At 53.8% G+C, this 12,762-nt stretch overlaps 1 protein-coding gene across 1 annotated transcript in view; it reads right to left on the reverse strand.

Annotated features, from left to right (window-relative positions):
- The window catches only part of LOC130705015 (cadherin-23-like), a 157,724-nt gene that overhangs the window by 22,139 nt on the left and 122,823 nt on the right, over positions 1 to 12,762 (reverse strand). Inside the window, 4 exon segments of the mRNA XM_057530605.1 lie at positions 1,751 to 1,823; positions 6,505 to 6,632; positions 8,236 to 8,341; positions 9,899 to 10,136. Coding sequence (XP_057386588.1) covers positions 1,751 to 1,823; positions 6,505 to 6,632; positions 8,236 to 8,341; positions 9,899 to 10,136 — 545 coding nt within the window.

Raw genomic sequence — 12,762 nt, forward strand, 5'->3', positions numbered from 1 at the left:
CAACCGCCTGTTCCTGTGGCCCAGGTTCCTGGGCTGTGTGGGGACAAGGCTCCGTGGGAGGGGGTGGAGCCTGGGATGGATCCGGTCCTCCCCCTCCGTCCCCGACTCACTCCTGGCCCGGCCTCAGAGAGTGCACCACTGCCCCACCCCATCCCTCCCTGCCTGGTCACCATATTAAATATGCTCAGATTGACCAGCTTTGACTTTGACTCAAAAAGCAATGAAGCTCCGTATTAAATTATTCTACATTTATTGTATTCAATTTTGGTCTTATTTTATCTTGATCACAAGGAGAATTTATAAGGGTTTTTATTTTCTCTTTAATGTCCAGTTAAGGCCCTCACCTTCATTTCCATCTCTGTGAAATCCTGGGTCAGGGGACCAGCCTTGCCAGCTGCCTGGCCAGACTCTGAGGGCAGTCTGTCTTGTAGCCGTGCCTGCAAAGGCATTCAGCCCCCGCCTGCCACCCAGCTGCCAGCTCTGGCAGGGTGGCAAGGAGGGTCAGTGTGTGGCCTTCTAGAGTCACCACACCCAGGCTGGAGTCTGGAAGCACCTCTGGCAATTGCCTTAACTTGTCTGAGCCTTAGCTTCTTCCTCTGTAAAGTGGGTCTAACTATAAAGCCCAACTTGTGGGGTTGTTGGCGAGGATCCCAAAGGATAAAACATGCGGGGCGCAGGCCTGGCCCACGGTAGCTCCCACTGAACTGCAGACCATGGTTACTATTATGCTGATGAATCAACAGTCCCAGGGGGCATGAGGGGCCAGGCAGGGGACTGTGGACAGTCAGGTCATTCTGGGCCCCTCCAGGTAGCCGTGGGGCCTCTGATCTGACTCTCAGTCCTGTCCTGAGCAGGAGGACAGGTACCTTTGCCCTGACACACTCCTTTATCCCAGCATACTCAACTTGGAAGAGGATTAAGTGCCATGATGAAGGTCTCTCCTTGTCAGAGTCTCTGGGGATGATGGGGAGTGCAGGGGGCTGCTTCAGAGTGATAGTCTCCAGGGGATGCCTGAGACTGGGATGGGTAAGGGTGGGCTGGGCACAGTCTGGCACCTGCCCAGCAAATCATCAGGTACCAGGAAGGTACCTGAAGGTTCTCTTTAGAAGGCCCTGTGATGCCAGGGAAGGTTACCTCTGATTCCACTGTCCCTGATTCCTCCAGCTGCTGCAGCAATTCCTGATATGAGAGTTTCCCCCACAGAACGTCCACTCTGGGTGTAAGGGTGAAGCTTCCGGCCTGCCCTGAGGACACAGCAGGTCCCCTGGAACCTGACTGTGGAGCTGGTGGCCCTGGGTCTGCAAGCTGGGCCCTGGCACTTGAGACAGCCCAGGGAGGAGCCTCCCATTCTCGTCCTCACCTAGGAACACATGCCATCCTCCAAGGTGACCCCTTCGGCCATTATGGGCCCTGGGACCGGCCTCATAGCCCCGTAAACTCAGAACTCTCTGCATACTCTTGTTTAACCAAGGTTGCTGAATTAATCATTGGTCATTATTCTCTTCCCTGCAGGAAAACTAGCTGCAGGGGAGCAGGGACCAAGTGCCTAGCCGAGCACCTGCACACAGTAGGTGTTCTGTAAAGAACTGTGGGCTGGCAGACAACTGGACATCTCCAGAGGTTCCACTTGTCATGGGAAACACAGGGAGGGCACGGGCCTCTGACGTTCGTGTGCAAGGTCAGGTTTACATGCCGTCGGCGCCATGCCTGCTGGCCTCCCGCCTTCGTGCCTCCCCAGACCAGGCCGTACCTGCCATGATGTTCTCCACCACGGATACGAAGTAGGCAGGCTTGCTGAAGGTGGGAGGGTTGTCGTTCTCATCCTGGAACAGAAGAGAGACACGTTGCAGGAGCCAGGGAGGCATTCGGGGCTGGTCAGCATCGCAGGCTGGCACCGAGGAGCTCTGGCTTCAATGTATAACCAGAGCCAGGTGGGGTGTCACAGGGTGGCCAGGTGGCCCCCTAGCTGGGCTACAGTTCAAGGTGGCAGGATAGGCCTTGGGGAAACATGTGGGGTCAGGAAGGGACAGTGATGGCCAGAGAGATGGAGAATGAAGGCAGCGGCTGGGACTGCCCGGGACCCCCAGCTCCCCTGGCTCTCCCTGCCGGTCTCCCGGCTGAGCTCCGAGCTCCCTCTAGTTCTCGCACCCACACTCAGACCTTCCCATCCAGCTCTGCCAAGGTGGCAGTGGAAGGTTCTAGGAACCCTCCTGTCAACATTCTGCCTTCTAGAAACGAAGGGAGAAAGGAATACCTCGATCCTGAAGTATGCAGTGGCAGGCAGGGGCAGGTGGCTCCCTGAATTCTAGACCCTTCTGCACACACACAAGAAAAGCAGCTCCTCCACCCACCCGGGCAAACCCGGCCCGCCACCACCAGCTGCGGCTCTAGAGCAGTCCCTCCTCTGGCCCAGCCCTCACCAGTGGCCAGGGGATGCTGCTGGGCCCACGGGCTGAGCCAGCAGGGTGGGCCCGGGACACAGCCTCCGCCTGCTCCTGCAGCTCCTCCACAATCAGGAGACTCTCCTACCCTTTAAGACTCTCTCATCCTCGCCAACTGTTTTTGCAGTCACTCTGCAAGAGTTCCTCCCTGCTCCCCTCCCGGAGGAAGCCTCGCAGGCCCACCTGACTCAGCACCTCCTCCCCTTTCCCCAAAAGCCCAGCACGGAGCTCAGAGGTCAGACTGGGTCGCAGCCCCCGGGGGAGTCTGTAGGCCTCAGTTCTCAGCCATGCAGGCTCCCAGGGCCTCCCTCCCCCAAGCGCTGGGGGCCCTCTGAGAGGAAAGCTCCCGTAGCGAGTCACTCCTGGCTGAGCACATATGAAGAAGGAGGCGGCCTGAACACAACCTTGTAAATCAACTATACTTCAGTAAAATGAATTTAAACAAAATTTAAAGGAGAAGGAGGTGGCCCGGTATCTGGTTGTCCACCCCGTGGGACTTTAGAGAATCCCATCGTGCCGGGACTGTGGGTGGAGGAAAGCTCTTCTTCCCCAATCTGGCCCCTGGCTCTGGACCAAACACTGGTTCCCGCTGACCTGTCCCTCTCTCCAGCCTCCGAGAACTGGCAGTGTGAGACCCCACCCCGTGTCTGATGCCCCAGCAGCGCGCCTGGGCATCCCCGGTGTGGGCACGAGTGCCTCATACACGTATATATTTAAGTCTTCTGCTTGGCTGCACGGAACAGCGCGGAGAATGTCAGTGACAGAGCGTGAGGCAGAAACTTATTAGCGGTGATATTTCCCTGGATCCTGGCGCTGCATTCACTATTAGTTCTAATTCAGTGGCTCCCTCTACAAAAGCTTATTGTCCCCTAATGGGAAATCTACAAACTGAGTTTGACTTCTTTATTAAAAACCAACAAGCAGTGGATGAAAAGGAATCACCTGGCTCTGCTGGCCCACACCCTCCTTCCATAGCCCTGTCGCCTCGATCTGCACCCCCCGCCCCCAACCTATGCAGTAAGTGCTGCCGTCACCTCCTTCATCTCTGCTGGGGCTTTTTCTTTTTTTTTCTTTTTTTCAGTTGAGAGAAGATCCCGTATGGTGAAGGGAGGAGGCAGCTCAGCCAAGTGACAGCTACTTAAAAATCACCCACATGCAAAACCAACCCGGAGGCAGTGACCTTTTCAAGTGTGGTCCTTAGACACAAGTGACTACACCATCCCAAAACTCTGCTCAAGAGGTGATGTTCACTCACAGTCAAGGTGGCACCTGTCTTTGTTGCCAGACTCGCCCTGCTGCCACGGGCAAGGGCAGACCTGGAAGGGAAGTGCAGGGTTCCTGCTGACCCACATGACAGCTTCGAGGAAATCTGAAAACGGCGCCCCTTCCGTGGGGCTGAGGAGGCTCCAGGCCAGGGCACATGCTGGCTCGCTGAGAGGGGAGCGAGGTGGACTCCTGCCCCCACCTGCCTCTGGACATGAAGCCCCCGCTCCCCCGTATCAGGGAGGGAGGCTGAGGCTGAGGCTGCTGATAACTCTTTTATTCACAGCGGATAAAAGGTTAGTTCTGTCCCTGGGCCACCCACTTCCTGCTCTGGCTACATGTGAGGGGTTGAGGCAAAAAGAGAAAGAGGCCCTACCCAGGTCCCTTCCTTAAGTGGCCACAGGTTGGGACGTGGGCTGGGGTTTGGGGCAGTCCCTGGGTTTCAAGATACCATGAGGGCGGATCTTTGAAGGCCTTGATACTCAAAGTGTGGTCCCCTGACCAGAAGCATCAACGTCTCCTGGGAGCATGTTAGAAATGCAGAGCTTCAGCTCTTTCCCCAGATGCATTAAATAAGAATTTGCATTTTAAGAAGATGCCCAGGGAATCCACGTGAACTTTGAGGCACCCTGGTCTCAGTCACATGAAGATTGGGATAGCCAAGCCTCCAAGCCTAGGGCTGTGGTGGAAAGAACGTGAACCTAAGAGTCAGACAGGTCAGGATTCAAATCCTAGCTTATTAGGATTGGAAGTAAATTCAAATGCCACCTACTAGCCAGAAAGTGAGGAAGGCACTGGTGACCTTGTACCACCTATGTTTCCTCCCTGAGCCTCATTTGCTGAATGGGATTGAGAGAGACTGTGAAACGTGAAAGCAGTTGACACAGTATGGAGCTAGAGGCGTTTTAATTTCCATTTGGTCAATTTTGCCTGCCCATCCCTGGGTGGCGTGGAACACCTCAACTCATTTCCCCAAACCTCCCCTACTCTCATCCTCTTTCATTTCCATTTCCCTAAAGCCTAGAGAGGGTCCTTCTCTGCCCAGCTGAGTTCTCTGGAACTCCCCTTGCACCAGAGAGCCTGGCGCACAGATGCTGCTGCTGGTACGCACATCTGTCTTATCAGCTGTACTGACGGCCCACCTTACCGGGGCCAGGTACCACCTGCAGGATCTCATTTAATCTTTACAGTATCATGAGGCAGTACCATGAGTGTCCCCATTCTGTAGATCAGGAAACTGAGGCTCAGAGAGGACAAGAGGACAAGGCTCAGGTCACATGGCTAGAGGGTGGCAGAGCTGGGTTTTGAAGCCATACGCCTCCCAAGCTGTGCTCCACCCTCTATTCACAGTGTCCCTTTGCGGGGGGAGCAGGATTCATAGTCACCTTCATATCCCCCCAGGACCTTCTACTGCACCACGCACACAGGAGGAATTCACTGCTTGCTTGAGTAGAGCAGGATTCTGGTTGAAAGTGATGGGGGGGGCGCGTCGGTCAGGGTTATAAGTGTGGCCAGGATTAGGGGGGGTTTGGGGGCTGTGGTCAGGGTTGGGGCCATGTGGGGACGAATACCAGGACTTGTCCAGGATTAGCAGGGAGCGTACTCTGCTTCTCTGCCATCACCCTCGGCATTTCAAGGTGGGAGGTTGAAGGTTAAAGGCAGGCATGCGTTTGGGCTTCTGTGGATCTCCTCCTGGCCACTCCCTGGAGCCTGAAGTGCCAGATCTAGGGTCCCAGACTCTGACTTTCCATTACTGGACCTGGTTCTGCAGAGATCTTCCATCCTCTCCTACCCCGAAATGCTGCTCCCACATGCCCAAGCTGCAGGGCTCCCCGCAGGAATCACCATCGACTTTTCCATCACTGCCCTGTCCTATTCCGTAAGCAAGTGGGGTCCCCTGCCCAGAGCTGGCCCTGGAGCCTTGGACTTGGGTTGAAAGGATGAGACTCATTAAAGCCAGAAGTAAGGCAGCACCAGAGGCTGTTGGCGAAGCCAGCTGGGACAGGAAGGTCATCCAGCAACCTGCTCTGGGCAAGATTTTGCTGAGTGTGTGTCAAATCGCAGAGTATCTCCTAACCTGGCAATCTGATCGAATCCTTCTGGAGCCAGTAATGCACTAACTCTTCCATCAACATGTGTTCACCCTCTCCGCAGGCAACAGCCTTTATGAGATGCGGGTGGGTGTCTTGCGGGGCGGCGGGGAAGGCCCACTGATCTGCTGTCAGACTGTGATCTGCATCCCCGGGATTGCTCGGGGAGCTGCATGGGGTCAATGAACCAGTGTGGAGGTGGATTCAGCGACATAATTTCAGACACGGAAAGCACTAAGGTGTGCTTGATATTCATGTCAGACAAGCTGTGGTTTGGTTTCAGGCTCTTTTAGATCTTCACAGGAATGGAAAAAGGAAGTGAAGAAGAAAGAGGGGACCAGAGAGAGAGAGACAGAGAAGATGACCTTCCAGGAATTCCCTTGAACTTCACGGAATATGGCTATAAATGAAGGAATCTATGACATTTCCTCCCTGCTTGAGCCCCAGCTCCTGTTCCCCCTCAGAGGGTATCCTGAGGTCCCTGAATGAAGTTAGAGCAGGACCACTGGGCTCTTCTTGGGTCCCAGGGCCCTGTGCCTTCCATGGCTGAGCTGCGAGGCAGTTTGCTAGGGGACAGCCTTTGGGACAGTCTGCTGAGTAACTCTCTGAGCTGTGGGGACAGCGGGTTCTGGCAGGGCCCCAGTACTCTGGGAAGCACTCACCACCCCATATCCTGGAAGGACGAGGCCAGTGCACCCCTGGGTACTTACAAACACCTCGATGGTGACAGGGACAGTGCTGTTCAGAGGCGGGTTGCCAGCATCCTTGGCCATGACCGTCAGATAAATCAGACCATTGGGTATCTGTTCATAATCCAGGGGGCGGCTCACACTGATCACTGAAATGACAGGATAGGGCCCCAGGCCCTCTGTGAGCAGACTTTACATGTCCATCCAGGCACGGCTCCCCTTTGGGCAGAGAGGGTGTGTCTGACTCAGCCTGAGCCAGCTCTGCCTTGTTTTCCCCTCCTGCCTCTGAACTCCCAGAGCCCCATGGTCCTGACTTAGGTTTACTGACTGCCTGATATGTGCCAGGCACAGTGTTGAGTCCAGCAGGTGGTAACTATTTTGGTGGTAACGTAAGCCCCGCTTTACAGATGAGGAAACCAGGCTCAGAGAGGTTCAGTGTGTTCCCCAAAGGCACACTGCACATGCCTGGACTCTCACCAGGAGTATCTTTCATGCTCAGCCACTGATTCTCAATTTGGGAGGAAAGATGTATTGGCTTGGGAGTGGGGGGCATGGGTGGTCTGCAAAGCCATTACCACAATATTAAACTGCCACTTTCTATTTGGAAAACAGAAACAAAATTGTTGCTTTAGTAATATAAAACCCAAGGAGGGTTCCTCTAGCTGAGCAGGTGCTGAGGTGTGAGGGTGGGCAGAGGCAATGGACTGTTAAGTTTTTAAAAGGGGGGAACACAGATTTTACAGAGGCCATCGGGCTGTAGCATCCGGAGCCAGGACTGCAGCTTCTCCAAGAGCATTTCTCTGACGCAAATGTGGGGTGGGAGGAGGAGTGAGCACTGCACTCAGAGTCATCCGGTGCACATCTGCTCTGCCTTGGGGACACCTAGACCGTCCTCAAGCATTAGGGAGGCTTTGCAGAGGAGAGGATGTCCAAATGAGCCCTAAAGCTAGCCAGAGGTTAAAGGGAAGCAGGGCAAAGGGACAGGGAGGAAGGGCTTTCCCAGCAGAAGGAACAGAGTCTTCAAAGACATGGAAGTGACCCCTGTAAGGGGAGAGAGTGTCAAGGGGTTCAAAGAGGTTGGATTCTGGTGGGGAGGCAGGTGCTGAAAAGCCACCAAGAGCCAGATCACAGGGCCTCCCCTGGACAGCTTTGCTGTGTGGCTTTGGGCAAGTCACCCCCCGTCTCTGGGCCCCAGTTGCTTCAACAAAAAAAACCAGGTGGTCTCTTGGGATCTTGAAGCTTGAGGTTGTTGCTGCTATCCCCTTCCTGGACTCACAGTGTGGCAGGCAGGGCAAGGTCCAGAGTATGGAACTGTGCCTGGCCAAGTAGGGAAAGGACATAGCCCAGAAGACCTGGGAAGTGGCCACAGCATGCCCAAAGGATGGGGAAACTTGGCTAACAAGCCTCTCCCTGGCTCCCCTCCCCCTCATTCCTCCACCACAGATCTGGCCAGGTAGCCTTTCTTAATAGGGACCCCACACACTGTGGTAACTTCAGATGCCTGACTGGCCACAGGCCTAAGACTCAAAGAAAGATCTGGCTGAACTGAGACACAGATCTTGAGCCTATGAAATGGTGACCCCATATCACGTGCTGCTCCAGATGACAGGAGCTGTGGGGCAGCTTCCCAAGTGGTCCAGGGTGTCTGGGAGACAGAAGGGCTCCCTCCTGAGACGGGTGTGATGTGCAACCCTGCTCCCACCTGCCGACCCTCCTCCCCAGGCTGGGCCCTCAGTCCTGCCCCACGCGTACCTCCATAGCCCTCATACATGCTGATGTCAAAGTAGCTGCCAAAGGCGGAGGCATTGACTATGCTGTAGGTGATCTTGTTGTTGGGAGGAGAGTCTTCATCCGTTGCCTGGAAGGAAGAGGGCGGACAGGGCACTTGAGCTTTCGGTGACCCTGGGGCCAGAAGAGGGCAGGTGGGAGGGGAGGGCTGGCCCCTCTCTGAGCCCCCTTTTCTGGGTGATCCAGGCCCTCCCTGTCCCTCAGCTGGAGGCTACGTTCTGGCTCCCAGCAGACACACCTCATGTTGGGGTGTGGAGGTATCCTGGGGAATCTAGAGGGCAGGCTGACAGCCTGGGGGAATAGAGGAAGGCCAAGCCTTACCCAGAGGATGAAAAGGGTCGCCACCATACCTGGCACGGCCATCTCCTAGACCCTCAGTACCAGCTGGAACATCTCATGCACAGAGGCCTTCCCTGACCTCTGGACTGGGTTAGGGCCCTGTGCTGGGCACCCCATTCGTCCCCCCTCCCGATTGTAACTTCTTGTTTAATTTCTGCCTTCCTCGTTCTGCCTGCCTGTCAGCTCCATGGAAGCAGGAACTTTGCTTCCTGACTGAAGCTGATACCTAGAATCCAGCATAGTGTTTGGAACACAGCAGGTAATCTAATAAATGCATGTTGCATGAATGCAAGGAGGGAAGAAGGCACTTGGAATCGGGTCAGGGATCCTCCTTTCTCTTGACTGTCTCTGGGGTGGCTGCATTAATTAGCTCTTTCCAGATGTCTTTGACCCTAGAGAGCCTCCAGGGACCTCCCTCCACTCTGCATGTAAGAGGAGATGGGCGGGGAGGGAGGGCAGGGTCCACCAGGGAGCCATGGCTACGTTAGGAGGGCACGTGGTCCTGTCTTCTGTGTATCCCCTATGCCCACCTCCACCTTGCCTTCATCCCTGCCTCCTTCAGAAATAAGTTCTAAATAGAGGCTTTGGGTCCTGTCATTCTGGGTCGGCAGAGTGGGGAAGGGGCACGAGGACATTAAGAAGTTTCTGGTCAGAGGTCACCAGCATGTAGTGGGGACTCATTGCGGGAGGATGCTTGGAGCACAGAGTCCCAAGGTTTAGTGCTGGCTCTCTCCTCTACTAATTCATGGCATCTGCCACTCCCCTCCTGCTTCCCCTTCCATGAACTGGGTTGTGCCCATGGTTTCTGGTGCCTTCCAGCTGCAGCAGTACCTGATTCTAAGCAGTCATTAAAGGGCTTGGATGGGGGGCCTTACACAGGGAACTGCTCAGAACTCACCAAGGGAGATGGGGGGTGAATGGAGACCTAAAATTTAAGCTGAGACAGACACTAGCCTCACTCAGTAACCAGGGACATGAAGTGCCGCTCAGAGGTGGCCTGATACAGATCAAGAATGTGACCCCCAAAACCGTGGTGGGGTGGGGATGGTGGTGTGCTGAATTGGGCGATTGGGATTGACATGTATACACTGATGTGTATAAAACTGATGATTGATTAAAAAATAAAAATTTTTTTAAAAAAAGAATGTGACCCCCTATCTGAGCAGAATTCTTTGCGGATGGGCAGTTAGTACTTCTTGCAGTGGCTTCCTGAGTGGGCGGGCAAGGGGAAACCAGAGAGAGAAGGACAAGGGAAACAGACAGATCAAAGGGCACCCCGCCATCTTACCCGGAGCCGCACCAGCTGTGTGACGGAAGGCTCATTCTCTCTCAGGGCACCCACATAGGTGTCCTTCTGGAAGGTGGGCACGTTGTCGTTGACGTCCAACACGTTGATCCTGACCCGGCCTGTGGTTTCCTCACCACCCCCGTCCCGGGCGATGACTGTCAAGGTGAAGCGCTGGATGAGCTCATAGTCTAGTCTGGCAATCAGCATGATGAGTCCCGTGTCCTTGTCCAGAGAGAACCTATGTCAGGCAGGAAGGAGGAAGGGAAAGGACACCTTGGTTTCAAGCAGCTTGCAGATAAGGGCCTGCATGTACCAGCCTGTCCTTGTCCAAGGTGATAAACAGAGAGAAATTAATGAAGTCTGAAATCTGCCTTCTCTTTCATTTTCCCTAAATAAGAAGAACAGCTATGTTTAACAGGAGGTGGGGCAGGATGTGGTGGGCAGGAATCAGTACCACATGAGCGGTGGAGTGGTGGTCAGGTACTGAAAGGGCAGGAGTGTGTTGATTTAATCAAAGAGGAGACAGCAAGAATGACCCTTTTCTTTCTGCGAACAAGAGTTTCTGCCTACTGGAGACATTTAGATGTTGAAGAACTGTGATGGTCAGAAATTCTTAAAACTGATACCACAGACATACAAAGGATCATTAGTGACTACTAAGAAAAATTATATGCCAACAAATTGAACAATCTAGACAAAATGAATAAATTCCTCGAAACGTACAACCTGCCAAGACTGAATCATGAAGAAATATAAAATCTGAACACACTGATTACTAGTAAGGAGATTGAACCAGTAATCAAAAATCTCCCCCAGGATTAGCTTCAAGACAGCAGAAGAGTAAGATGTGGAGATCACCTTCCTCCCCACAAATACATCAGAAATACATCTACATGTGGAACAACTCCTACAGAACACCTACTGAACGCTGGGAGAAGACCTCAGATCTCCCAAAAGGCAAGAAACTCCCCACGTACCTGGGTAGGGCAAAAGAAAAAAGAAAAAACAGAGACAAAAGAATAGGGACGGGACCTGCTCCCGTGGCGGGGAGCTGTGAAGGACGAAAGGTTGCCACACACTAGGAAGCCCCTTCACAGGCAGAGACTGTGGGTGGCAGAGGGGGAAGCTTTGGAGCCACGGAGGAGAGCGCAGCCACAGGGGTGCGGAGGGCAAAGCGGAGAGATTCCCACACAGAGGAGCGGCGCCGACCAGCACTCACCAGCCGGAGAGGCTTGTCTGCTCACCCGCCGGGGTGGGCGGGGGCTGGGAGCTGAGGCTCGGGCTTCGGTCAGATCGCAGGGAGAGGACTGGGGTTGGCGGCGTGAACACAGCCTGAAGGGGGCTACTGCACCACAGCTAGCCGGGAGGGAGTCCGGGAAAAAGTCCGGAGCTGCCAAAGAAGCAAGAGACTTTTTCTTGCCTCTTTGTTTCCTGGTGCACAAAGGGAGGGGATTAAGAGTGCCGCGTAAAGGAACTCCAGAGACGGGCGCGAGCCGCGGCTATCAGCGCGGACCCCAGAGATAGGCATGAGACGCTAAGGCTGCCGCTGCCGCCACCAAGAAGCCTGTGTGCAAGCACAGGTCACTATCCACACCTCCCCTCCCGGAGCCTGTGCAGCCCACCACTGCCAGAGTCCCGTGATCCAGGGACAACTTCCCCAGGAGAACACACGGCGCGCCTCAGGCTGGTGCAACGTCACACTGGCCTCTACTGCCGCAGGCTCGCCCCGCATCCGTACCCCCCCTCCCCCCAGCCTGGGTGAGCGAGAGCCCCCAAATCAGCTGCTCCTGTAACCCCATCCTGTCAGGGCTAAGAACAGACACCCTCAGGCGACCTACATGCAGAGGTGGGGCCAAATCCAAAGCTGAACCCCAGGAGCTGTACGAACAAAGAAGAGAAAGGGAAATCTCTCCCAGCAGCCTCAGGAGCAGCAGATTAAATCTCCAATCAACTTGATGTACCCTGCATCTGTGCAATACCTGAATAGACAACGAATCATCCCAAATTGAGGAGGTGGACTTTGGGAGAAATGATATATATATATATTTCCCTTTTCCTCTGTTTGTGAGTGTGTATGTGTATGCTTCTATGTGTGATTTTGTCTGTAGAGCTTTGCTTTTACCATGTGTCCTAGGGTTCAGTCTGTCCGTTTTTTGTTTGTTTGTTGTTTTTAGTATAGTTTTTAGCACTTGTTGTCATTGGTGGATTTGTTTTTTGGTTTCATTGCTCTCTTCTTTCTTCCTTTTTTTTTATTACTTAAAATTTTTTTTAATAATTACTTTTTATTTTTTATTTCAATAACTTTTTAATTTAATTTAATTTATCTTCTTCTTTCTTTTCTCCCTTTTATTCTGAGCTGTGTGGATGACAGGCTCTTGGTGCTCCAGCCAGGCATCAGGGCTGTACCTCTGAGGTGGGAGAGCCAAGCTCAGGACATTGGTCCACAAGAGGCCTCCCAGCTCCACATAATATCAAACGGCGAAAATCTCCCAGAGATCTCCATCTTAACACCAAGACCCAGCTCCACTCAACAACCAGCAAGCTCCAGTGCTGGACACCCCATGCCAAACAACTAGCAAGACAGGAACACAGTCCCACCCATTAGCAGAGAGTCTGCCTAAAATCATAATAAGGCCACAGACACCCCAAAACACATCACCAGATGTGGACCTGCCCACCAGAAAGACAAGATCCAGCCTCATCTACCAGAACACAGGCACTAGTCCCCTCCACCAGGAAGCCTACACAACCCACTGAACCAACCTCAGCCACTGGGGGCAGACATCAAAAACAATGGGAACTACGAACTTGCAGCCTGCGAAAAGGAGACCCCAAACACAGTAAGTTAAGCAAAATGAGAAGAC

Source organism: Balaenoptera acutorostrata, chromosome 16 (assembly GCF_949987535.1).
Source record: "Balaenoptera acutorostrata chromosome 16, mBalAcu1.1, whole genome shotgun sequence".
NCBI lineage: Eukaryota > Metazoa > Chordata > Mammalia > Artiodactyla > Balaenopteridae > Balaenoptera > Balaenoptera acutorostrata.